Raw genomic sequence first — 25,237 nt, 5'->3', positions numbered from 1 at the left:
TGTCACCACCAATGGGGGAAATCTGTCACGAGGTGGTGACATCACGTCATCCTGTCCACAAGGGGAAATGAGATTGCCTCTCTGGCCACTTCCTGTCCCCACTGCAGTCTCGCTGTCCCCAAGCTGCTCCTGAATCATGGCACCCACGGCGCTGGCCCTCATCCTGGGTGAGTGACGATGGGGACGTGGTGCCACGGGGGGTTGGTGGCCCTGTGTGACACCAGGACCGTGTCCCTTGCAGGTTGGTGGGTGGTGGCAGCGAGCAGAGAGCAGAAATGTGAGTATGGGGGCAGGGGAAAATAGGGAGAGGGAGGGCAGCGTGGGGAGGGGGCCATCAGAGGGGCCCAGGAGGGCGTGCAGGGACAAGGCTGACTGCTGTCCCCTGTCCCAGTGCCCCAACCCTCCCTGTCGCTGCACCCCAGCCAGGGGGTTTCCCTAGGGGACAATGTCACCCTGCTTTGCCACCTGCCCCGAATGACCGCCTGGGTCCAGCTCTGGTTGAATGGAACTCTCAGATGTGACAAGGAAAAAGACCAGGAGCGGGACGTGGCTGAGTTCTCCTTTGCTGTCACCAACCTGGAGGACGTGGGGACGTATCGGTGTCGGTACCAGGTGTCAGAGCCAGTGTGGACCTCCGAGCTGAGCGACCCCGTGGAGCTGATGCTGGCAGGTGAGGGTTTGGGGCACGATGGGTGGCTCTGAGCTTCTCCCACAGGGCCAAGTCCCATCCCTTCTCCTCCCTGCACGCAAACCTCAGCTTCCCCCAAGCTCAGCATTTCCCTGAGCCCAGGGAACGTGTGGCAATGGGGACAGATGTCACCGCCCAGCGCTGGGATGGGGGTTACGGTGGCAGATTCCTCCTGCACGCAGCTTGGCCCCTATCCTGCACCAGGATCCCACCAGTGGGCACAGAAACCTTCACCCACCCCTCTGCCAGCACCGTTACAGAATCCCGCAGCCCCAAGGGCCAACATTTGTGCCCTCACCCCTTGTAGATGCTGCAGGTGACACCCACCCCTGCAACCCCTTTTTAGGTCCGAGACCCCGTTTGTGTCACCCTACCGGTGTCACCCATGGGTGGAAATCTCCCTGCATCCCTGCCCTGTGATGGGGACACCCAAAAACTCGCGCCCCACAGGTGCTGGGGGTCGATCCCGTGGGAACCTGGTGGTGGCGGTGGTGAGGGGCTGCGCTGCTGTCTTCGTCTTCAGCCTGGGCCTCTACTTCGTCCTCGATGCCCGCAGCCTCTGGACGAGGAGAGATAAGAGCCCTGGTGAGGAAGGGGCTTCAATGCTTTCCATCCCCTACGGATCCCCTCCAGTGTCCCTGCCTCCTCTTTCTACCTTGAACTGAATGCCCCGAGTGTCCTCTTCCATAGCTTTCCCCTACATCTTCTTCCACCCCTTACAAATCCTTATGGATCCCCCCAGGTTTCCCCTACATGTTCTTCCATCCCTTACAAATCCTTATGGATCCCCCCAGGTTTCCCCTACATGTTCTTCCATCCCTCACAGATCCTTATGGATCCCCCCAGCTTTCCCCTACTTGTTCTTCCATCCCCTACAAATCCTTATGGATCCCCCCAGCTTTCCCCTACATCTTCATCCATCCCTTACAAATCCTTATGTATCCCCCCAGGTTTCCCCTAAATCTTCTTCCACCCCTTACAGATCCTTATGGATCCCCCCAGGTTTCCCCTACATCTTCTTCCATCCCTTACAAATCCTTATGGATCCCCCCAGGTTTCCCCTAGATGTTCTTCCATCCCTCACAGATCCTTATGGATCCCCCCAGGTTTCCCCTACATCTTCATCCATCCCTTACAAATCCTTATGGATCCCCCCAGCTTTCCCCTACATCTTCTTCCATCCCTTACAAATCCTCATGGATCCCCCCAGCTTTCCCCTATGTGTTCTTCCATCCCTTACAAATCCTTATGGATCCCCCCAGCTTTCCCCTACATCTTCTTCCATCCCTCACAAATCCTTATGGATTCCCCCCAGCTTTCCCCTACATCTTCTTCCATCCCTTACAAATCCTTATGGATCCCCCCAGCTTTCCCCTACATCTTCATCCATCCCTTACAAATCCTTATGGATCCCCCCAGGTTTCCCCTAAATCTTCTTCCATCCCTTACAAATCCTTATGGATCCCCCCAGGTTTCCCCTACATCTTCTTCCATCCCTTACAGATCCTTATGGATCCCCCCAGGTTTCCCCTACATCTTCTTCCATCCCTTACAAATCTTTATGGATCCCCCCAGGTTTCCCCTATGTGTTCTTCCATCCCTTACAAATCCTTATGGATCCCCCCAGGTTTCCCCTACATCTTCTTCCATCCCTTACAAATCCTTATGGATCCCCCCAGGTTTCCCCTACATCTTCTTCCATCCCTTACAAATCCTTATGGATCCCCCCAGGTTTCCCCTAAATCTTCTTCGATCCCTCACAGATCTTTATGGACCCCCCCAGGTTTCCCCTACATCTTCTTCCATCCCTTACAGATCTTTATGGATCCCCCCAGGTTTCCCCTATGTGTTCTTCCATCCCTCACAGATCTTTATGGATCCCCCCAGCTTTCCCCTACATCTTCTTCCACCCCTTACAAATCCTTATGGATCCCCCCAGCTTTCCCCTACGTGTTCTTCGATCCCTTACAGATCTTTATGGATCCCCCCAGGTTTCTCCTACGTGTTCTTCCATCCCTTACAGATCCTTATGGATCCCCCCAGCTTTCCCCTACATCTTCTTCCACCCCTTACAAATCCTTATGGACCCCCCCAGCTTTCCCCTACATCTTCATCCATCCCTTACAAATCCTTATGGATCCCCCCAGCTTTCCCCTACATCTTCTTCCATCCCTTACAAATCCTTATGGATCCCCCCAGGTTTCCCCTACATCTTCTTCCATCCCTTACAAATCCTTATGGATCCCCCCAGGTTTCCCCTACATCTTCTTCCATCCCTTACAGATCTTTATGGACCCCCCCAGTCGTCCCTCGAGACCCCAATTAACCCCCACCCTTCTCCTTGCCCTTTTTGATGCAGGTCTCACCCCTGAAACGCCCAACTCAGTGCCATTCCAGGTAAGGGCCTGGGGCAGCGGACCCCAAATCCCAGTTCACCCCTTGGGCCACGCAGAGAACATCGCTATGGAGACCCACACCCTTCTCATGGGGCCCACAAACGACCCCCAGCCTCCTATGGCTTACTCTGACATTTATGTGCCCCACCTGTGTCCAGCTCATGGGAAATCAAATCTGCATTGCGTGGAACCCTCAGCCCACAAACTGAAGCCCCCAGACCCACAGAATCCCTCCAAGCCTTGATCCCCCTCCCCCTGAACATACAGGCACGTACAACTTGAGCAGAGGGGCCCTAAATGCACCCACACGGAATCCCAGTGACCCATAGGGAACACAAAAAACAAACCCCTGTATTCCCCCAGCCCCTAATAAACACCCCAAGACCGTAGCTGGGCCTCAAATCCCCCTTGCAGACCCCAATTTGAGCCCCCCCCAGACCTCCAGACTCACCCTCACGGTCACATCCGCCCCATCCCTACACCAGAGGCCCAACCTCAGCCCACCCGACTTGGGGACCCCCATGGCAGCACCCCGCTCTCCTCCCGTATCTCCAGGTGCCCCCCAGGGACAGCGAGGATCTGACTTACGTCGAGATGCCGGCTGCCACCCCGTGCTCCCAGCCCCCCAGCTCCCCCCCCGCCCCCCAACCCCCCGTTATCTACACCGCCGTGAGCTCTGAGTTGCCGTGCTGATGGGCCTCCCCAGCTGCTTCGTTTTTTGGGGGTGTGTGGCAGGGGACAAATTCCCTGCTTGGGACCTCCTGATGTCCTCTCCTTACGCCCTAACAGCTGATCTCCCCTCATCTAACAACCCCAAACTCTCACTGCTGCACCCCAAACGCTTCCCACTCACACCAGATCCCCAAAATGCTCAACTCTTACCCCAAAATCCTTCCTTATCCCCTCGAATATCTCAACACGCCCTGAGACGTCCAAATCCGCTCCCAAACGCCGCCACCATTCCTGAGACACCCTGATCTGTCCCAATCCACCCCTCTTATGGAGATCCCCCAAAACGCCCCTTTCCTCCCCTTCCATCTCCTACAGACGCCCCACAGATCCCCTGTAGACCCCCCCAAAACCCCCCGCCTCCCGTCCTGCCCTGCTTTTATCACTGCTCTCTGGGTGTTGAGCAATTCCTTTGTGCATCGCTTGCTTTGCAGAAGTTCACACATCCGTACGGTTATCATTGCTGCTGTTTCTCTCTTCCTTTTCAGTCTCAGTCAAGAGATTTTATCTCCACTGATGAATTCTTCCTCATTTTCTCTTGTTCTCTCCCCAAACCCACTGGGGGGGGGGCGGGGGGGAATAAAAGCTGTGTGGTGCCGAGCTGCTGCTGTGTGACAGCATCGCAGTCCTTGGGGTCCCTCCCTCCCTCCATGAACAGGACGTGGTCCTTACATGGTGCAGGGCTGGTCCCAAACGCTTCCCACTCACACCAAATCCCAAAGTGCTCATCTCTAACCCCAAAATCCTTCCTTATCCCCTCAAATATCTTCACACACCCTGAGCTGCTGCCAGGATGTCAGCCTTCTGTCAGCAGGGTGTTGAATGCGGTGCCTCTCCCCTCCTCTCCTCTCCTCTCCTCTCCCCTCCTCTCCTCTCCCCTCCTCTCCTCTCCCCTCCTCTCCTCTCCCCTCCTCTCCTCTCCTCTCCTCTCCTCTCCTCTCCTCTCCTCTCCTCTCCTCTCCTCTCCTCTCCTCTCCTCTCCTCTCCTCTCCTCTCCTCTCCTCTCCTCTCCTCTCCTCTCCTCTCCTCTCCTCTCCTCTCCTCTCCTCTCCTCTCCCCTCCTCTCCCCTCCCCTCCTCTCCCCTCCCCTCCCCTCCTCTCCTCTCCTCTCCTCTCCTCTCCTCTCCTCTCCTCTCCTCTCCTCTCCTCTCCTCTCCTCTCCTCTCCTCTCCTCTCCTCTCCTCTCCTCTCCTCTCCTCTCCTCTCCTCTCCTCTCCTCTCCTCTCCTCTCCTCTCCTCTCCTCTCCTCTCCTCTCCTCTCCTCTCCTCTCCTCTCCTCTCCTCTCCTCTCCTCCCTCCCCTCCCCTCCATCTTAATCTTCCCATCCAGCCCTAAAATCTCCACCCAGCCTCCAAAAAGCTTCCATTCACCCCCCCAAAATCGCCATACAGCACCAAACTCTTCCCCTCCACTCACACCCCCCACTCAGCCTCCAAATCTTCAGTCACTCTCAACAACTCTCCATCCAGTTCCTAAACACCGTCCAGCTCCAAAATCCCCACCCAGCCCCAATCTCTACTTCCAGCCCCAAAATTCCCATCCACCCTCCACATTTCCATCCGCTCCCCATCATCTCTACCCACCTCACAAATTTCCAGCTACCCAGAAATCTCCATACGCTCCAAGTTTTTATATCCAGCTCCACAACCTCCATCCAGCCCCCAAATCCTTCACGCATCCCCTAATATCCATCCAGACCCCAAAATCTCCTTCCGGACACAAAATCTCCATTCACCTCCCAAATCTCCACGCAGACCCCAAATCTCCTTGTTCTCTCCCCAAACCCAAACCCAAATCTCCATATTTGAGTCCCGAATGCCTCCATCCAGATTTTTAGCTCTCCATCAAGCTCACACACAGTCCAGCATTTCCCCTTTCGCTACCAAAAGGGGGAAATCAGCTCTCCTGCCCTTCCTTTCACCGCTGCTCCCACACACAAACTTCCCCTTTCCCCCCATTTGCTGGGCAAACCACACAACCCCTCTTGGTCCTCTTCCAAACGATCCCCCAAATGCATTTTCCCTCCTCCCTACAAATCCTGCCCCAAAACCGTGGTGGGACGGGGGCTGGTTCGGGTCGTGGAGGTGTGGGGAGCACACGCTAAGGACACGCGTGTGCCGTGGGGACCGCCATGGTGCAGACCCAGGGCAAGCTTTGATGACACGCGTGTGCTGTGGAGGCATACATGGAGTGCAGACACATGGAGCACACGCTAAGGACACACGTGAGCAGCAACGTGTTGGTGCACACGCACGGCGTGGCGCAGACACACGCAGAGGCACGGAATCCAGCGTGTCCCACGCGTGTGCTTGCATCCCCATGGTGCACACGGGATGCTGCACACATGTTTAATCCACAGCCACGTGTTCACGTGTGCAGGCACACGGGTGCAAATCACAGGTGATGGTGAGCAATTGATGCGCGCACGCAGCGTCCACGTCTTCGTGTCCACAGATGGGGGCTTCAGCGGGGTCCCCCGGTGCCCACCTCAGCGTAGATGGTGGGGGGCTCAGGGGTGGTAAAAGAGCAGGGCGGGGGGGTGCTGGGGGTCAGAGTTTGCAGCTCGGCGTAGGTCAGAGCCTGGCTGTCAGCGGGGGGCACCTGGGGACGCACAGGGACAGCAGGGTGACCATGGGATGCCAACAACACCTGAGGGGGTGATGGCGTTGTGTGGGGGGGCTGTGTGAGAGGGGGGGTGAGGTTGGGGGTCTGGGGTGCTGTCGATTTTGGGAAGCTGTGGGTGGGATATTGGGGGTGGTGCTTGGGGGTCCCGCTGTGGTTTGGGGCTGCCCATAGGGTCTGAGGGTGTTGAAAGCTTGGAGCATCCCAGGGGGGCTTCATTTTGGGGTGTGGGGGCATCTGCATGGAGGAGATCCGGGGGTCCCCATGGGCTGGATATGGGGGTGCACACAACGTTATCGGAAGCCATAAAAGGCAGGGGGTTCTTTGCAGTCCCCACAGGCAGGGTTTGGGGTTCCCAGGTGAGGTCTGGGTGAGGGGCAATGGGGCAGGTTGGTCCCCTGACCCAGACACTGACCTGGAACTGCAAGGCCTCGTAGCTTCTGGGGGTGGCACCTGAGTCGTAAAAGGGAGGAGAGAAATGTAGGGTTATGGAGGGCCTGAACAGCACCAGGGGAGATCCGTGGGGGATAATATTGGGGAATAAAGGCATTTAGCTTGTTCCCCACCACGGCTTTGAATCCATTGTCTGCGGGCAGCGAGGAGAAAAGAGGCGACAAGGACCAGGATGAAGGCAAAGGCAGCAGCGCAGCTCCCAGCCACGGAGGCCACCAGGGTCCCGTGGGGCCATCCGTTGTCACCTGTGGGATGTGGGTGTTTGGGTTTCCCATCCCCGGCCACCACCTGAGTGGAGTTTGGTGTCCTGTCAGCCGTGGGCACCGTGAGGAGCACAGAAGGGGAGGATCAGATTTACCTTGGGATCCAGTCGGGGGACGTCACCTCCAGCGTCACGTTTTCCCCAAGGAGTGAGGAAAGAAAGTAGGAACCCCCAATGCGGTAGGAGCACCTATAGGTGCCCGAGTCAGCTGGGGTCACCTCAAAGAGGGTAAAGGTGGCCGTGCCCCCACCATCAGGTTTCTGGTGTTGGAGAGGGGCTGAGAGCCCGTCCTTGTGCAGGAAGATGATGCCCTCGTATTCCTGGTTGCAGCACTGGATGGTGACATTGGTCCCCATCTCCACAGCTTCCTTGGGGCTCAGGGAAATGGCGGGTGGGGGATAACTGGGATCTGAGTGAACGGAGCTAGCAGCAATAGAACACAGCCCTGTGGGGACAGCCCAGGGCCATCAGCTTTTGGCACTGCCCTCACCTGTCAGCACCAGCTCCACGGGGTCGCTCAGCTCCGATGTTCCACGTGGCTTTGACACCCGGTACTGGCACTGATATTTCACTGCATCTTCCTTCTGTACACCATCCAAGGTGAACTCAGCCACATCCTGTGCCATGTCCACGTCCTCCTGCTTTGCGAGTAACCAGCGTTCTTCCTTGTAGAGCTCAACTCGTGCAGCCGGCCGGGGCAGGTGGCACCTTAGGGTGACAGCATCCCCCAGGGAAACCCCATGGCTGGGGTGCAGCGACAGGGAGGGTCGGGGCACTGGGACAGGGGACAGCAGTCAGCCTTGTCCCTGCACGCCCTCCTGGGCCCCTCTGATGGCCCCCTCCCCACGCTGCCCTCCCTCTCTCCCCATTCTCCCCCTGCCCCCATACTCACCATGCTGTGCTCCGCTCGCTGCCGCCAGCCACCAACCTGCAAGGGACACGGTCCTGGTGTCACACAGGGCCACCAACCCCCCGTGGCACCACGTCCCCATCGTCACTCACCCAGGATGAGGGCCAGCGCCGTGGGTGCCATGATTCAGGAGCAGCTTGGGGACGGCGAGACTGCAGTGGGGATCAGGAAGTGGCCGGAGAGCTGCTTTCAGTTTCCCCCTGGTCTCAGGACGCTGTGATGTCACCTCCTGATGTGGCAACAGGAGCCCATGGGGGTGGTGGCACTGTGGGGTCCCTCTGTGGTGGCACAAGTGGAGAGGTGCTCCCTGCACACTGGGCCTCTTGAGGCGCCCCACGCTCTGCCAACCCTGGGGTGTCACAGGAGGTCCCCAAAGGGCTGTGGCTGTGTGCCCTGGCACGCTGCCCCCAAAAAGAACGCCAGGCTCTCTGCACAGTGCCCCAGAAGGGCAGCCTGTGCTTCTCTGGGTTCTGCAGGGCAACAGAGTCAGGCAGTGACTCGGAGGAACGGCACAAGAGCGTTTATTGAGCTTTCCATCAGCAACCAATCCACGGCCCTGCAACAAAATTCGGGGGCGTCCCAGGAAGAATCACGGAGCGACGCGGATAAAGGATGCTTGGACACTGGTGCCACCACCTGTTCTGCTCCTCGCAGGGAAAGGTGGGTTGTGGCTGCTGCAGAAGAAGAGTAAAGTCCGTTTGGAAGGGCAATGAGGAAGAGAGTGGAAAGGAAAGAGAAAATGGAGAGAAGGAGGGCAGGGAGATGAGAGAGAGAGACGGAGGGAGAAAAGCAACCGCGGTGCGTTGCGAGGAGCCGCAGGGCTGGAGCAGCAGGGGGATGAGAGCGCTGGTCCGACGGAGGGAGCGTGCAGCTGGCAAAAAGGAGGCAGCAGAAAACACGGCTCCTGCGGGCATCCCTTCCTGCCTGCTGGTCGGCAGCCGCAGCATCGCAAGGCTGTGAAGCAGCGAGTTCCCAGCGCCGCATCGGTCAGCAACGCGTCTGTGCCAGAAGTGTTCGTGCGGTGCAGCAGCGCCACCGGTGGGCGCACCAAGGCTGCGCGGTGATCTGACGGCACCTGGGGCCCTGCAGCCTCCGCTGCCATGGCAGGAGCCTCGTCTTGCGCGTGTTGGAGAGGCAGCAAGCACAGCCAACGGGTCAGAAAAGGAGTTTTGTTGGCCGGCTGTCGTTGCGTGGAGCAGAGAGCGGCCGTGCGAGGTGAGGTGGCTGCGGTGGCAGCGATGGCCCTGCTGAGCACGAGGAGCACAGCGCATCCGTGGCCGCTGTCACACGAGCGCACGAAGCAGCCAGAAGCCCTGGGGGTGGGGGGGTGGAAGATTGAAGGTCAGAACTCGCGGGTGGTGGTGATCAAATGTGTTTGCTGAGGCTGCAGAGAGCGATGGCAGTGAGCGCCGTCACGACATCCATGGCAGATATTTGCACAGCGACGCGCGGCACGGCGCCTCCAAAGCTGCTGATGCTGAGAGCAGGGCAGGAGGGCAGCAGGGAGACGCTGGGTGGGATCTGCAGGGGGTCGGAGTGGAGGTGGGGGGCAGCGGTGTGGGGTCGGTGGGCAGTCGGTGCGAGTGTGGGGTGGATGGGGGAGGATTTGGGTGTCGTCTAGGAATGGAGTTGGGTTTTGGGGCGGGTGAAGGAGTGCTTGGGGTCTGAAGGGATGTGATGGGATTGGAGGGGGATCAGGAAGGATCTGGGGTCTGTGAAGCTCTTGAGGACACGCAGAGCCTCCACCACCTCCACAAGAACACATGGAGGGGATGCCCTTCTCCCTGTGCCCATCCAACCTCCAGCAGGAGCCCGGCCCACGTGGGCCTGCTGCCATCGCCTCCTACCAGCTCCTACCTCACTGGAGCGACCGGTTCGGATCCAAGGACCTCCAGAACTGGGGGAAAAGAGCAGCCTGAATCAACATTGCAGGACAGAAGGTCTGTTTTTAAACAAATGTGGGACTCTTCCAGCTCCTGCCGTGCGCCCACGCTGGCACTGGGTCTTCCTGAAAGCCAGCGGCTGTGGGGCTGCTGTTGCTGCTGGGTGAGTGCCCAGCTTGTGACCACATCCACAGCATAGAAACCACAGCTTCTCTGAGCAGAAATCCAGTCCTTTTCCCCCCAGGTTGATACCTGGGCTTTGTGTTGGTCGGCTGCCCAGCGATCCCAGGGCCTCACTCGACACGGGCAGGAGAGGCGAGCAATATTTCTATCATTTCAGCTGGCTTCGCTCACTGAGCGCCACCAAAACCAGAATAAGGTTTGCACAAAAGCTGGAGGGCCCCGAACCCCATCCAAAACCCTGCTTGGTTCCCCGTGGCTTCGTTTCCAGACAAACCCATCTCAGCCCAGTTTCTGCCTCAGATTTTTTCTTGGAAAGCAACGCCGCATCCAAACGCTTCCCAGTGAGATCTGGGGCAGGAATGGGGTGCAGCCGTGTGTGATCTCTTCTCTCTTCCCTTCTGCAATGTCTTTATTTGGGAGGACAGGGAGGAACATGGAGGAGCAGCTCCTGAGGGAACCTTCAGGGAAGGAGCCTGGGATGGGGGACAGAACTTGAGATTATGGGGACGTCTGCAGGGGGGATTCGGGGGGAGCGCAGTTTTGGGGGGCGCCGGGTTGATGTGTGGGGTGGGGAAGAGTGGGGCAGCCTCCCTGGGGGTTTCCCGTGGGGCTGCGGTGTCACGGATGGAAATTTGGCTTCTCCTGAGCTGCTATGAGGAGAGGAAGGAATCGAGGGCACCCTCAGCAAGTTCGTTGATGACACCGAGCTGAGCGGCGCGGTCGACACGGTTGAAGGAAGGGATGCCATGCAGAGGGACCTCGAGAGGCCAAAAAGGTGGGCCTGGGTGAACCTGATGAGGTTCAGCACGGCAAAGTGCAAAGTTTGGCACTTGGGCCGGAGGAATCGCAGGCATCCGTACAGGTTGGAAGGAGCGGTGCTTGAAAGCAGCCCTGCAGAGAAGGACCTGTGGGTCCTGGTGGATGAAAAGCTTAATATGAGCCAGCAGTGTGCATTGCAGCTCAGAGGGCAAATGGAATCCTGGGCTCCAGCAGAAGAGGGGAGTCCAGCAGGGACAGGGAGGTGATTGTCCCCCTCTGCTCTGCTCTTGTGAGGCCCCATCTGCAGCACTGCGTCCAAGGGTGGAGCCCGCAGTACAGAAAAGACAGGGAGCTGTTGGAGGGGGTCCAGAGGAGGGCCATGAAGATGATCAGGGGACTGGAGCAGCTCCCCTATGAGGACAGGCTGAGGGAGCTGGGCTTGTTCAGCCTGGAGAACAGAAAGGCTGCAGGGTGACCTCAAGGCAGCCTTTCAACACCTAAAGGGAGCCTGCAGAGGGGAGGGGAATCAACTCTTGGAAAGGGTTGATATGTGTTAAATGGCTTTAAGTTGAAGGAGGGGAGATTGAGGTCGGACATCAGGGGGAAATTCTTTACCCAGAGAGCGGTGAGGTGCTGGAACAGCTGCCCAGAGAGGCTGTGGATGCCCCATCCTTGGAGGCGTTCAAGGCCAGGTTGGATGTGGCCCTGGGCAGCCTGGTTTAGCATTAACATGGAGGTTGGTGGCCCTGCATGCGGCAGGGGGTTGGAGCTTCGTGATCCTTGAGGTCCCTTCCAACCCTGGCCATTCTGTGATTATTTCTCTCTTCCCCTTTTTGACTTCTATGCATTTCTGGTTTCGTTTGTGGTGAAGGCCCCATTCAGGAATGATGAGGCAGGATGGCTGTGGGCAGCGCGGTGTGGGAGGACGCGGGCAGCATCACCCCCCCGTTGTCCCCAGCACTTGTAATGCAGGCGCCCTGCCGTGGCACCAATCAGCCCAGCGGGCACAGAGGGAAGCTGGGGAGAAGCTCTGGGACTGCAGCACTGCCAGGCTTTGCAGCTTTGGGGTGCGAAGAGCGAGGACGCCCACCCCCCGTTGGCTGAACACACGCTGCCATCCCTGATCCTTTCCTCTTCCCATCTCTCTCCTTCTCATCCCTGCACCCCACCTCCTTCTCTTCCCCTTCCTCTCCTCCAGCTGTTCAGTCACTGCTTATTTCCATTTATTTATGGCTTGTTTCCATTTCTTCTCGTCGCGTCGCTCAGCTAAGCAGAGATGTAACAGCCAGAGCGCCAACGCCTCCACGGCAATGACAGGAATGGGAGATTCCCATTCCACTTTCTGGCTGCATGTGGACCTTCAGTGCCATTTTCACCTTCGTGGGTTCCCATGGGAAGCCCCAGCTCTGCACCGAGTCACGGTCATTCATCCCAGGGCACCTGAGGTCCCAGAGCCCACGGCTGCCATTGGAGAAAGCAGCAGAGAAGGCACCAATCGCCTCTGCTTCATCTCTGCCCCTTGTTTGGAAGGCGTCCGTTCTCATCCAGACCTGAAGCGATGCTCTGGCTGCTCCTGCCTTTGTTGCTCGTCCATTTCGAACCCCTCTCTGTTGTCAGCATCGTGCAGCTTCACCCCTCACTGAGCTTTGACCACGCAAACTCCGCACAGTGGGGGCAGAATGTGGCGCCCAAAGATGTGGTGACAGCTGGCTGGATGTGTTGGAGAGCACAGGTGACATCCCATGGGATAAACCCCAATGGGGCCACATGTCCTCTGTTTGGCATCCCAAGGGCGACACCAAGCAAGGCCAAGCGGTGGCGGAACTTTGAGGACAACCTGTGTGACATCCCAGGGTCGACTGTTTGTGTGGGGCACAGCAAGGAAACCTGTGCTGAGCTGCTTGTGAGGCACCCCATCAGCTTCAAAACGCTGCCACTCCCTGGGGACTGAATTTGGGCACGTCAGGAGGTGACATCACAGCATCCTGTCCCAAAAGGGGAATTGAAAGCAGCTCAACGCCGCTCCCTGTTCCCCACTGCAGCCTCGCCGTCCCCAAGCTGCTCCTGAATCATGGCACCCACGGCGCTGGCCCTCGTCCTGGGTGAGTGACGATGGGGACGTGGTGCCACGGGGGGTTGGTGGCCCTGTGTGACACCAGGACCGTGTCCCTTGCAGGTTGGTGGCTGGCGGCAGCGAGCGGAGCACAGCATGGTGAGTATGGGGGCAGGGGGAGAATGGGGAGAGAGGGAGGGCAGCGTGGGGAGGGGGCCATCAGAGGGGCCCAGGAGGGCGTGCAGGGACAAGGCTGACTGCTGTCCCCTGTCCCAGTGCCCCGACCCTCCCTGTCGCTGCACCCCAGCCAGGGGGTGTCCCTGGGGGACGCTGTCACCCTGCGCTGCCACCTGCCCCCGGTGCAAGCCTGGGTCTGGCTGTACCAGGATGGAGGTAGGACACAGAACAAGTACCAGGACAAGGAGCAGGATGCGGTCGAGTTCTCCTTCGTTAGCACAAGCTGGGAGCACGCAGGGTCGTACCGGTGCCAGTACCACGTGTCTGAGCCACTGGGGACATCGGAAAAGAGCGACCCTGTGGAGCTGGTGCTGACAGGTGAGGGCAGTGGGGGTAACGGAGAGCTTTGGGCCGTACCCATAGGGCTGTGTCCCACCTCTCCCTCCCCCTCCCTGCACGCAGATCGCAGGTTCCCCCCACCCAGCATTTCTCTGAGCTCCGAGGGACGCGTGATGGCAGCGATCAACGTCAGCATCCGCGTGGGGAGGGGGTCCAACGTCACCATCCAGTGCTGGAACTGGGATTACGGATCCTCCTTCCTCCTGCACAAGGGTGGGAGCTCAGCCCCCATCCAGCGCCAGGACCCCAGTGGGGGAGCAACGGCCACCTTCACCCTCTTTGGGGTCTCCCCAGCTGACACCGGCACCTACAGCTGCTCCTACCGCCCCTGGGGTCACCCCTTTGTGTCCTCACCCCTCGGGGACGGCGTGACACTGGAGGTGACATCCCCACCTACACGTCCAGGTAGGTCTGAGCCCGACGCGCGTTCGTCCCTCGTGTCACCCATGGGTGGCGGTGTCACCTCATCCCATCCCCAGCGAGGTGGTTTTTGGGGATGCCATCCCCCAAACACCCGGACTGCACAGGTGACACTGCGGAATCCCATGGGAGCCTGGTTGTGGCAGTGGCAGGGGGCTGCGCCACTGCCCTGGCCTTCGGCCTCATCATCTTCTTCCTCCTGCCTGCCTGCAGACGGCGGATACAGAGCACGGCCGGCTCTGGTGAGGAAAGGGGTTGAACGGCTTCATCCCCCCAGAGACGCCACAAGCACCCACTGCTGCCCATTGCACCCCCCTGCAATCCCTGCTTCCCTGCCCATCCTGCCTAAATCCCCCTCCATGCCCCCCCCCCCCCCCCGGTGCCCCTCTGAGTTCCTCCATAACCTCGACTCTCCCCCCTTCCCACTTTTTGACGCAGGTGAACCCCTCAAGAGTTCCAAGGCCGATGAGCTCCAGGTAAAAGTCTCTGCGTGCTGACAAAACTGCCCTCTAACCCCTGCCCCCCACCCCCCCCCCCCCCCCCCACCAATCTGAACCATAGGAGGAACCCCAAACCCTGCCCATGGGGAACCCAGAGGACCTCCAGCTCTGCATGGCTTACCCCAACTTTCTTTACGCTCCCCAAACCCAACCCGTGGGGAACCCAAATCCACGCCGCGCTGCGTCCCCACATCCTACATCTCAGCCTCCGCGTCCCCTGGGTGCATCCAAACCCAGAACATGAACCCAAAACACCCCTCATCCGGACCCTGGGTGCCTGACCCACGGCCACTGACCATCTCAGCCACCCATCGGATCTCCAAACCCTAAATGCTCACTAAACACCCCATGGGCAACCGCAAACACCCGTGCCGTCCCTATAGGAATCCCAAATCTAACCCCTACACCCTTCACCATCCCCCAGACCCCATGGGCACCCCGAGCCAAGTAGTGGGAACCCCTAACAACACTTGCAGCGTCCCTCAGAGTCTGACCCACGCAGACCCCGAATCTCAGCCAGCCCAGAACCACAGGCGCGCTCTCTTGGCTCTTACTCTGTGGACTGGGATCACCGGTCCCCCCCACAAACACTTTGGGGAACCCCATGGTAGCACCCCGCTGTTCCCCTGTGTCTCCAGGTGCCGCCCGGTGACAACGAGGGGCTGACCTACGCTGAGCTGCAAGCTGTGACCCCCATCTTGTGCCATCCTGGGGCCAGAATGGCCCCCCAACCCCCTGTTCTCTATGCTGAGGTGGGCACTGGGAGACCCCACTGATGCCCCCCACGTGGGTTGCCCCATTTTTGGAGGGCAAGAAAGGATGCAGACACCAAATTCCCCGCTTGGCTCTCACTGATGCCCTCTGCTCCCCCAGTCCCACACATCTCCCCACATTTAACACCCCCCAAAGCCCCACTGCTGTGCACCAAATCGTCCCCACAAGTCCCTGAACGGTCATCGCTGCCATCGCCATCCATCCTTATCACCTGGATTCCTTTACACCCCTCCAACCTCCCCCATTCTACCCCCAAGCCCCCCCCAACACGGCCCCCCAACCCCCTGTTCTCTATGCTGAGGTGGGCACTGGGAGACCCCACTGATGCCCCCCACGTGGGTTGCCTCATTTTTAGAGTGCAAGAAAGGAAACAGACACCAAAAACCCCGCTTGGGTCCCACGGATGCCCTCTGCTCCCCCAATTCCACACATCTCCCCACATTTAACGCCCCCCAAATCCCCACTGCTGTGCACCAAATCGTCCCCACAAGTCCCTGAACGGTCATCGCTGCCGTCGCCATCCATCCTCATCACCTGGATTGCTTTACACCCCTGAGGACCTCCAACCTCCCCCATTCTACCCCCAAGCTGCCCCAACACGGCCCCCCAACCCCCTGTTATCTATGCTGAGGTGGGCACTGGGAGACCCCACTGATGCCCCCCACGTGGGTTGCCCCATTTTTGGAGGGCAAGAAAGGAAGCAGACACCAAATTCCCCGCTTGGCTCTCACGGATGCCCTCTGCTCCCCCAGTCCCACACATCTCCCCACATTTAACGCCCCCCAAATCCCCACCGCTGTGCACCAAATCGTCCCCACAAGTCCCTGAATGGTCATCACTGCTGTCGCCATCCATCCTTATCACCTGGATTGCTTTACACCCCTCCAACCTCCCCCATTCTACCCCCAAACCTCCCCCAACACGGCCCCCCAACCCCCTGTTATCTATGCTGAGGTGGGCACTGGGAGACCCCACTGATGCCCCCCACGTGGGTTGCCTCATTTTTGGAGCGCAAGAAAGGAAGCAGACACCAAAAACCCCGCTTGGGTCCCACTGATGCCCTCTGCTCCCCCAGTCCCACACATCTCCCCACATTTAACGTCCCCCAAATCCCCACTGCTGTGCACCAAATCATCCCCACAAGTCCCTGAACGGTCATCACTGCCGTCGCCGTCCATCCTTATCACCTGGATTCCTTTACACCCCTCCAACCCCCCTGAGGACCTCCAACCTCCCCCATTCTACCCCCTATCCCCCCCAACACGGCCCCCCAACCCCCTGTTATCTATGCTGAGGTGGGCACTGGGAGACCCCACTGATGCCCCCCACGTGGGTTGCCCCATTTTTGGAGTGCAAGAAAGGAAGCAGACACCAAATTCCCCGCTTGGGTCCCACTGATGCCCTCTGCTCCCCCAATTCCACACATCTCCCCACATTTAACGCCCCCCAAAGCCCCACCGCTGTGCACCAAATCGTCCCCACAAGTCCCTGAACGGTCATCGCTGCCGTTGCCATCCATCCTTATCACCTGGATTGCTTTACACCCCTGAGGACCTCCAACCTCCCCCATTCTACCCCCAAACCCCACCAGCATGGCCCCCCAACCCCCTGTTATCTATGCTGAGGTGGGCACTGGGAGATCCCACTGAAGCCCCCCACATGGGTTGCCCCCATTTTTGGAGTGCAAGAAAGGAAGCAGACACCAAAAACCCCGCTTGGGTCCCACGGATGCCCTCTGCTCCCCCAGTCCCACACATCTCCCCACATTTAACGCCCCCCAAATCCCCACTGCTGTGCACCAAATCGTCCCCACAAGTCCCTGAACGGTCATCGCTGCCGTCGCCGTCCATCCTTATCACCTGGATTGCTTTACACCCCTCCAACCCCCCCTGTCTACCCCCTATCCCCCCCAACACGGCCCCCCAACCCCCTGTTATCTATGCCGAGGTGGGCACTGGGAGACCCCACTGATGCCCCCCAAGTGGGTTGCCCCATTTTTGGAGTGCAAGAAGGAAATAGACACCAAAAACCCCGCTTGGCTCTCACTGATGCCCTCTGCTCCCCCAGTCCCACACATCTCCCCACATTTAACGCCCCCCAAATCCCCACCGCTGTGCACCAAATCGTCCCCACAAGTCCCTGAATGGTCATCACTGCTGTCGCCATCCATCCTTATCACCTGGATTGCTTTACACCCCTCCAACCTCCCCCATTCTACCCCCAAACCTCCCCCAACACGGCCCCCCAACCCCCTGTTATCTATGCTGAGGTGGGCACTGGGAGACCCCACTGATGCCCCCCACGTGGGTTGCCTCATTTTTGGAGCGCAAGAAAGGAAGCAGACACCAAAAACCCCGCTTGGGTCCCACTGATGCCCTCTGCTCCCCCAGTCCCACACATCTCCCCACATTTAACGTCCCCCAAATCCCCACTGCTGTGCACCAAATCATCCCCACAAGTCCCTGAACGGTCATCACTGCCGTCGCCGTCCATCCTTATCACCTGGATTCCTTTACACCCCTCCAACCCCCCTGAGGACCTCCAACCTCCCCCATTCTACCCCCTATCCCCCCCAACACGGCCCCCCAACCCCCTGTTATCTATGCTGAGGTGGGCACTGGGAGACCCCACTGATGCCCCCCACGTGGGTTGCCCCATTTTTGGAGTGCAAGAAAGGAAGCAGACACCAAATTCCCCGCTTGGGTCCCACTGATGCCCTCTGCTCCCCCAATTCCACACATCTCCCCACATTTAACGCCCCCCAAAGCCCCACCGCTGTGCACCAAATCGTCCCCACAAGTCCCTGAACGGTCATCGCTGCCGTTGCCATCCATCCTTATCACCTGGATTGCTTTACACCCCTGAGGACCTCCAACCTCCCCCATTCTACCCCCAAACCCCACCAGCATGGCCCCCCAACCCCCTGTTATCTATGCTGAGGTGGGCACTGGGAGATCCCACTGAAGCCCCCCACATGGGTTGCCCCATTTTTGGAGTGCAAGAAAGGAAGCAGACACCAAAAACCCCGCTTGGGTCCCACGGATGCCCTCTGCTCCCCCAGTCCCACACATCTCCCCACATTTAACGCCCCCCAAATCCCCACTGCTGTGCACCAAATCGTCCCCACAAGTCCCTGAACGGTCATCGCTGCCGTCGCCGTCCATCCTTATCACCTGGATTGCTTTACACCCCTCCAACCCCCCCTGTCTACCCCCTATCCCCCCCAACACGGCCCCCCAACCCCCTGTTATCTATGCCGAGGTGGGCACTGGGAGACCCCACTGATGCCCCCCAAGTGGGTTGCCCCATTTTTGGAGTGCAAGAAGGAAATAGACACCAAAAACCCCACTTGGCTCTCACTGATGCCCTCTGCTCCCCCAGTCCCACACATCTCCCCATATTTAACGCCCCCCAAAGCCCCACCGCTGTGCACCAAATCGTCCCCACAAGTCCCTGAACGGTCATCGCTGCCATCGCCATCCATCCTTATCACCTGAATTCCTTTACACCCCTAAAACCCCCCTAGTCTACCCCCCATCCCCCCCAACACGGCCCCCCAACCCCCTGTTCTCTATGCTGAGGTGGGCACTGGGAGACCCCACTGATGCCCCCCACGTCGGTTGCCTCATTTTTTGGAGTGCAAGAATGGAAGCAGACACCAAAAACCCCGCTTGGGTCCCACTGATGCCCTCTGCTCCCCCAGTCCCACACATCTCCCCACATTTAACGCCCCCCAAATCCCCACCGCTGTGCACCAAATCATCCCCACAAGCCCCTGAACGGTCATCACTGTTGTCGCCATCCATCCTCATCACCTGGATTGCTTTACACCCCTGCTGCAGGTCTGACCTCCAAACCACCCCTTTCTACCCCCAAACCCCACCAACGCTCTTGTAGGACCCCCACAACTCTCAAACTCCGCACCAAACTCCACCCCCTGCCCTATGGGACCCCTGGATTGATCCCGATTCACCACGAGAGGCCCCGTATCACTGCAGTGGTGGTGTAACAACGGCTGTGAGCTCCCCCCACCTGTGCAGTTCTGCTCTCACATGCCTGTCACCATCACCGCCGCTGAAACGCGGCCGCCTCACTGCGCTCACATCCTCTGGTGGGTCTCAAGCTTCAATGAATGTCAGTGGGGCCGTTAATTCTGCATGGGGGGATTCAGTTCTGGCCCCACATCCGTGTCAGATGCCACTGTGTCCCCTCTGCTGCCTCCCATCACCTGGCAGCAAAGGGGCACCGGTGCGAAGGTTCCACCTCTGCTGCTGCCCCATTCGCCTCCGATGCCGTGGGCCAAAATAATAAATCAGCAGGTTCGACTCTCAGAACAGCCCCCAAGAAGCGCATGGTGCCGTTCTGCTCTTAACAACTGACCTTATTTTGTTGCTTTCATGCCGGTTATTGAAAGTAAAACAAAATAGAGAAGAGGAACATAAAACCAGAGAGGCTTTTGCCCTTGTTTTTGTGAAGCAAATCGGTCTGGATCTGTGGGAGCAGCTGCAGCTCTTTGCGAGCTCTCAGGTGTCCGCCAGGGTGTTCTGATGACGTTTCCCCTCCTCCTGTGCTCCGTCCTTGGCAATAATGGGTCACAGATGTCCTCAGTCCTGAGCTGAACGCCTGGCTGTGGTGCTGCGCGATGCATCCGAAAACTCACAGCTCCTGTGCTCGTGTGGTGATAAAAAAACAGATCTCGCATCAGCCCCCAAAATGGATCACAGAATCACAGATGATTTCCTCAGCCTAATCCTAACCCTAAACCTAACCCTAAACGTAAACCTAACCCTTATCCTAACCCTAACCCTAACCTAAATCGGGGACCCAAACCCTAACCCTAAACCCTAACCCCAACATTAACCCCTAACATTAAAACCTAACATTAAAACCTAACCCTAACCCTAACCCTAACCATAACCCCAACCCTAACCCCTATCCTAACCCTAATTGTGGACCCTAAACTTAACCATAAACCTAACCCTAAACCTAAATCCAACCCTAACCCTGACCCTAACCCTAATCCTAACCCCAAACCCAAACCCAACACCTAACCCTAACCCTAAACCTAAACCTAATCCCGGACCCTGACCCTAAACCTAATCCTAACCCTAACCCTAACCCTAACCCTAAATCCTAACCCCAACATTAAACCCTAACATTAAAACCTAACATTAAAACCTAACCCTAACCCAAACCCTAACCCTAACCCTAAACCTAATCCTAACCCTAACCCTAACTCTAATCCCTGACCCTGACCCTAATTGTGGACCATAAACCTAACCATAAACCTAAGCCTAACCCTAACCCTAATCCTGACCCTGACCCTGACGCTGACCCTAACCCTAACAAAGTGCCACTTCCCTTTTGGGCTCCTGTTGCCACATCAGGAGGTGACATCACAGCATCCTGTCCCAAAAGGGGAATTGAAAGCAGCTCAACGCCGCTCCCTGTTCCCCACTGCAGCCTCGCCGTCCCCAAGCTGCTCCTGAATCATGGCACCCACGGCGCTGGCCCTCATCCTGGGTGAGTGACGATGGGGACGTGGTGCCACGGGGGGTTGGTGGCCCTGTGTGACACCAGGACCGTGTCCCTTGCAGGTTGGTGGCTGGTGGCAGCGAGCGGAGCACAGCATGGTGAGTATGGGGGCAGGGGGAGAACGGGGAGAGAGGGAGGGCAGCGTGGGGAGGGGGCCATCAGAGGGGCCCAGGAGGGCGTGCAGGGACAAGGCTGACTGCTGTCCCCTGTCCCAGTGCCCCGACCCTCCCTGTCGCTGCACCCCAGCCACGGGGTTTCCCTGGGGGACAATGTCACCCTAAGGTGCCACCTGCCTCGGTTGGATGCCTGGGTCTGGCTGTACCAGGAAGGACGTTGGAGATACAGCAAGTTCAAGTACAAGCAGGAGGACACTGCAGAGTTCTCCATCTTGAGCACAAACTGGGAGCACGCAGGTCCGTATCGGTGTCAGTATCAGCTGGATTGGTCAGCAGAGACATCGGAGCTGAGCGACCCCGTGGAGCTGGTGCTGACAGGTGAGGGCACAGAGGACAGCAGCTGGCACTGGGTGCTGCCAACAGGACCGTGTCCCACTGCTGTCCCCTCCCTCCTGCAGATCACAGCTTCCCCCCACCCAGCATTTCCCTGAGCCCTGGACAACGTGTGGGGACAGGGAGCAACGTCAGCATCCAGTGCTGGATCCAGGGCTATGGGGGCTCCTTCCTCCTGCACAAGGATGGGTGCTCAGCCCCCATCCAGCGCCAGGAGCTCCTCGTGGAGGACAAGGCCACCTTCACCATCCTTGGGGTGACCCCGGCTGACAGCGGCACCTATAGGTGCTCCTACCGCCCCTGGGCTCAGCGCTTCCTGTCCTCACCCATTGGGAACAACGTGACTCTGGAGGTGGCACCCACACCTGCACCCCCAGGTGGGTCTGAGCTCCCCATTTGCGCACCCCCCTGCCGTGGATGGCTGGCTGTGTCCCTCCATGCGCTCTGACTGGGGGCTGTGGCTGGCAATAGGGGCGCCCAAACCTGCAGAGCCCACGGGTGCTGAGGAGCAGTCCCGTGCCAATCTGGTGCTGGCACTGGTGAGGGGCTTTGTGGCTGCGCTCGTCTTTGGCCTCGGCGTTTTCTTCGTCGTCGATGCCCGCAGCCTCTGGATACGGGCAGATCAGAGCCGTGGTGAGGAAGCATTTCCATGCCCGCCACCCCCTGCTGATTCCCCCGCTGTCCCCTGCCTGCACTTCTGTCCCATCCACATCCTCCCAGGTGCCCCTCGATGCCCTTTCAGCCCCTACAGATTCCCTTCAGGGCTCCTTGATTCACGACCCCCCACAACTCCCACCTCCTCCAGTTGCTGACACAGAACCCCCCCAACCCCTCCCCAAACCCCCCCGAATGCAGTTCCATGTCAGTGTCTGGGTCAGGGGACCCAAACCCCAGCATTCCCCTTGGGGCCTCACCAACCCCTGCTCATCGTTACCCCAAAGGACCACCAACCCCCTACGGCTTACCCTGACATTATGAGGAATCTCCCAAACCCAGCTCACGGGGGACTCGGGTTCTGCATCTCCTGCTGAAGCCAGACTCCGGATCTCAGCCTTCACACTCGTTGCAGCTCTGCAGGCTCTCAACACGTCCCACCCCCCACAAAGCACTCACAAACCCTGAGAAGGGAACCCGAAAAGCTGCACATATGGAACCCCAATATTTAACCCTCAGGGATGAGAAATCCAATCCGCTGTGGTCCCATGATCCCTGAACGCTGCGGTCCCTCACTCAAACCACAGCAAGACCCCCAAACGCCCCCCTTGGGACCCTCAGATGGAAGGACAGCACAACTCCACGCCCGCCCTCTTGAACACCACCCCCAAACCCCATCAGTCCCCCTCCAAAGCCTGTTGCAGACCCCCATGGTGGCACCCCGCTGTTCCCCTGTGTCTCCAGGTTCCCCCGCGGTGACAACAAGCATCTGACCTGCGCTGAGATTCCTGCTGTGAGCCCTGGTCTCCGGCCACCCAGGCCAGCTGCCACCCCTCAGCCCCCCATCATCTCCCCCCGTGGGCACTGGGGGGCCCCCACTGATACCCCCACGCCAATGGTGCCTCAGTTTGAAGGGGCTCTGAAAGGCACGCAGCCCAAATTCCCTGCTTGGAGCTCCATCACATCACCATCCACCCTTTCATCCCCAAATCCCCACAAAGCTGACATCCCCAAATCCTCACCTCCTTCCCACACCCATCAAATCCCAGAATTCTCCGCTCTCACCCCCAAATCCTTCCTGATCCCCCTCCAATCCCATCACATCCCTTCAGACCCCAAGCACTCCTTCACCCGCCCCAAAACCCAACTCCATTCCTACAAGACACCCAAATCCTCCCCCATCCACCCCACACTCGCACCAACTGCCCACCGACCCCACACCGCTGCCCCCCACCTCCACTCCGACCCCCTGCAGATCCCACCCAGCGTCTCCCTGCTGCCCTCCTGCCCTGCTCTCAGCATCAGCAGCTTTGGAGGCGCCGTGCCGCGCGTCGCTGTGCAAATATCTGCCATGGATGTCGTGACGGCGCTCACTGCCATCGCTCTCTGCAGCCTCAGCAAACACATTTGATCACCACCACCCGCGAGTTCTGACCTTCAATCTTACACCCCCCACCCCCAGGGCTTCTGGCTGCTTCGTGCGCTCGTGTGACAGCGGCCACGGATGCGCTGTGCTCCTCGTGCTCAGCAGGGCCATCGCTGCCACCGCAGCCACCTCACCTCGCACGGCCGCTCTCTGCTCCACGCAACGACAGCCGGCCAACAAAACTCCTTTTCTGACCCGGTTGCTGCGCTTGCTGCCTCTCCAACACGTGCAAGACGATGCTCCTGCCATGGCAGCGGAGGCTGCAGGGCCCCAGGGCTGACGACAGCAGGACGAGGGGAAATGGATCCAAGTTGAAGGAGGGAAGATTTCGGTTGGATGTTAGGGGGAAGTTCTTTACTAGGAGAGTGGTTGGGCCCTGGAACGGGCTGCCCAGGGAGGTTGTGGATGCCCCGTCCTTGGACGTGTTTAAGGCCAGGTTGGACGGGGTCCTGGGCAACCTGATCTGAATGTGGATGTTTGGTGGCCCTGCTGGGCAGGGGGTTGGAACTGCATGATCCTTGGGGTCCCTTCCAACCCGGGTGATTCTGTGATTCTGTGATTCTGTGATTCATAGGGGCACACAGGGCTGCCATAGGGACACAGAAGCACACCATAGGGACACATAGGGACACCATAGGGGCACACAGGGATGCCATAGGGACACGTAAGGTCGCCATATGGACACATGAGGAGCTGTAGGGGCACACAAGGATGCCATAGGGACACATGAGGAGCCATAGGGACACATGAGGAGCCATAGGGACACATGAGGACACCATAGGGACATAAAAGGATGCTATTGGGACACATAAGGTCACCATTGGGGCACATGAGGACCCCATAGGGGCACGCAGGGCTGCCATAGGGACACATAGGGACAGGTTGGACGGGGTCCTGGGCAACCTGATCTGAATGTGGATGTTTGGTGGCCCTGCTGGGCAGGGGGGTTGGAACTACATGATCCTTGGGGTCCCTTCCAACCCGGGTGATTCTGTGATTCTGTGTGATTCTGTGACACGGATGAACAAGTGCAGGAAAGTCCTGGGCAAAGGTTGTGAGGTGCTTTGTGTGAGGAGATGCAGATGGACGAGGGCAGGGGCAGCGAGAGCGAGAGGAGCTGCAGCTGAATGGCTGCGAGGAGCTCCTTTGTGTGGATTTATCTCAGGATGGAGGCCATCTCAGGGGGGGCTCAGTGAATCCTGCTCAAGGCCCATCCTTGTCACAAAGGCAGGAGAACAAGGAGGATGAAAGAGGAACTGAAAACCATGAGGATAGATTCTTGATGAAGAAGAACAGAGGTTTCTATCAGCAGATTCCTCATGAAGAACAGAGGTTTCTATCAGCAGATTCCTCATGGAGCAGAACAGAGGTTTCTATCAAGATTCCTCATGAAGAACAGAGGTTTCTATCAGCAGATTCCTCATGAAGCAGAACAGAGGTTTCTATCAGCAGATTCCTCATGAAGAACAGAGGTTTCTATCAGCAGATTCCTCATGAAGAACAGAGGTTTCTATCAGCAGATTCCTCATGAAGAGCAGAGGTTTCTATCAGCAGATTCCTCATGAAGCAGAACAGAGGTTTCTATCAAGATTCCTCATGAAGCAGAACAGAGGTTTCTATCAACAGATTCCTCATGAAGCAGAACAGAGATTTCTATCAGCAGATTCGCCATGAAGAACAACAGAGGTTTCTATCAGCAGATTCCTCATGAAGCAGAACAGAGGTTTCTATCAGCAGATTCCTCATGAAGCAGAACACAGGTTTCTATCAGCAGATTCCTCATGGAGCAGAACAGAGGTTTCTATCAAGATTCCTCATGAAGAACAGAGGTTTCTATCAGCAGATTCCTCATGGAGCAGAACAGAGATTTCTATCAGCAGATTCGCCATGAAGAACAACAGAGGT

The 25,237-nt window shown here is 58.3% G+C and overlaps 3 protein-coding genes across 9 annotated transcripts; 2 read left to right on the top strand and 1 right to left on the bottom strand.

Moving 5' to 3' along the window:
- The first annotated feature begins 138 nt into the window (after window positions 1-138).
- LOC125687824 (leukocyte immunoglobulin-like receptor subfamily A member 3) lies at window positions 139-25,092 on the top strand. The gene is made up of 14 exons (XM_048933105.1): window positions 139-241; window positions 13,062-13,097; window positions 13,215-13,493; window positions 13,578-13,919; window positions 14,042-14,176; window positions 14,373-14,410; window positions 15,073-15,198; window positions 20,502-20,731; window positions 20,806-20,841; window positions 21,026-21,237; window positions 21,318-21,629; window positions 21,724-21,885; window positions 22,651-24,872; window positions 24,945-25,092. Exons 1-13 carry the CDS (start codon window positions 178-180, stop codon window positions 22,677-22,679), a joined length of 2,001 nt encoding a protein of 666 aa, XP_048789062.1. The 5' UTR covers window positions 139-177; the 3' UTR covers window positions 22,680-24,872; window positions 24,945-25,092.
- Window positions 1,299-3,041, top strand: LOC125687831 (uncharacterized). Of its 7 annotated transcripts, none has more exons than XM_048933118.1 (5): window positions 1,299-1,430; window positions 1,483-1,638; window positions 1,691-1,742; window positions 1,847-2,107; window positions 2,160-3,041. In XM_048933118.1, exons 1-5 carry the CDS (start codon window positions 1,354-1,356, stop codon window positions 3,012-3,014), a joined length of 1,401 nt encoding a protein of 466 aa, XP_048789075.1. In that variant the 5' UTR covers window positions 1,299-1,353; the 3' UTR covers window positions 3,015-3,041. The 7 variants fall into 7 exon arrangements, with proteins under 7 accessions (XP_048789075.1, XP_048789073.1, XP_048789074.1 ...); XM_048933116.1 differs by having other exon boundaries at window positions 1,847-2,159; window positions 2,212-3,041; XM_048933117.1 differs by having other exon boundaries at window positions 1,691-2,107; window positions 2,160-2,367; window positions 2,472-3,041.
- Window positions 5,131-8,291, bottom strand: LOC125687835 (leukocyte immunoglobulin-like receptor subfamily B member 2). The gene is made up of 7 exons (XM_048933126.1): window positions 8,153-8,291; window positions 8,043-8,078; window positions 7,641-7,925; window positions 7,273-7,559; window positions 7,002-7,176; window positions 6,851-6,888; window positions 5,131-6,414 (listed from the first exon to the last, which is right to left on the bottom strand). The coding sequence occupies exons 1-7, from the start codon at window positions 8,181-8,183 to the stop codon at window positions 6,277-6,279; spliced, it is 990 nt and encodes a 329-aa protein (XP_048789083.1). The 5' UTR covers window positions 8,184-8,291; the 3' UTR covers window positions 5,131-6,276.
- Window positions 25,093-25,237: the final 145 nt, after the last annotated feature.

Source organism: Lagopus muta, unplaced genomic scaffold (genome assembly GCF_023343835.1).
Source record: "Lagopus muta isolate bLagMut1 unplaced genomic scaffold, bLagMut1 primary scaffold_91, whole genome shotgun sequence".
NCBI classification, from domain to species: domain Eukaryota; kingdom Metazoa; phylum Chordata; class Aves; order Galliformes; family Phasianidae; genus Lagopus; species Lagopus muta.
This window is presented reverse-complemented; position numbering and strand designations above follow the sequence as displayed.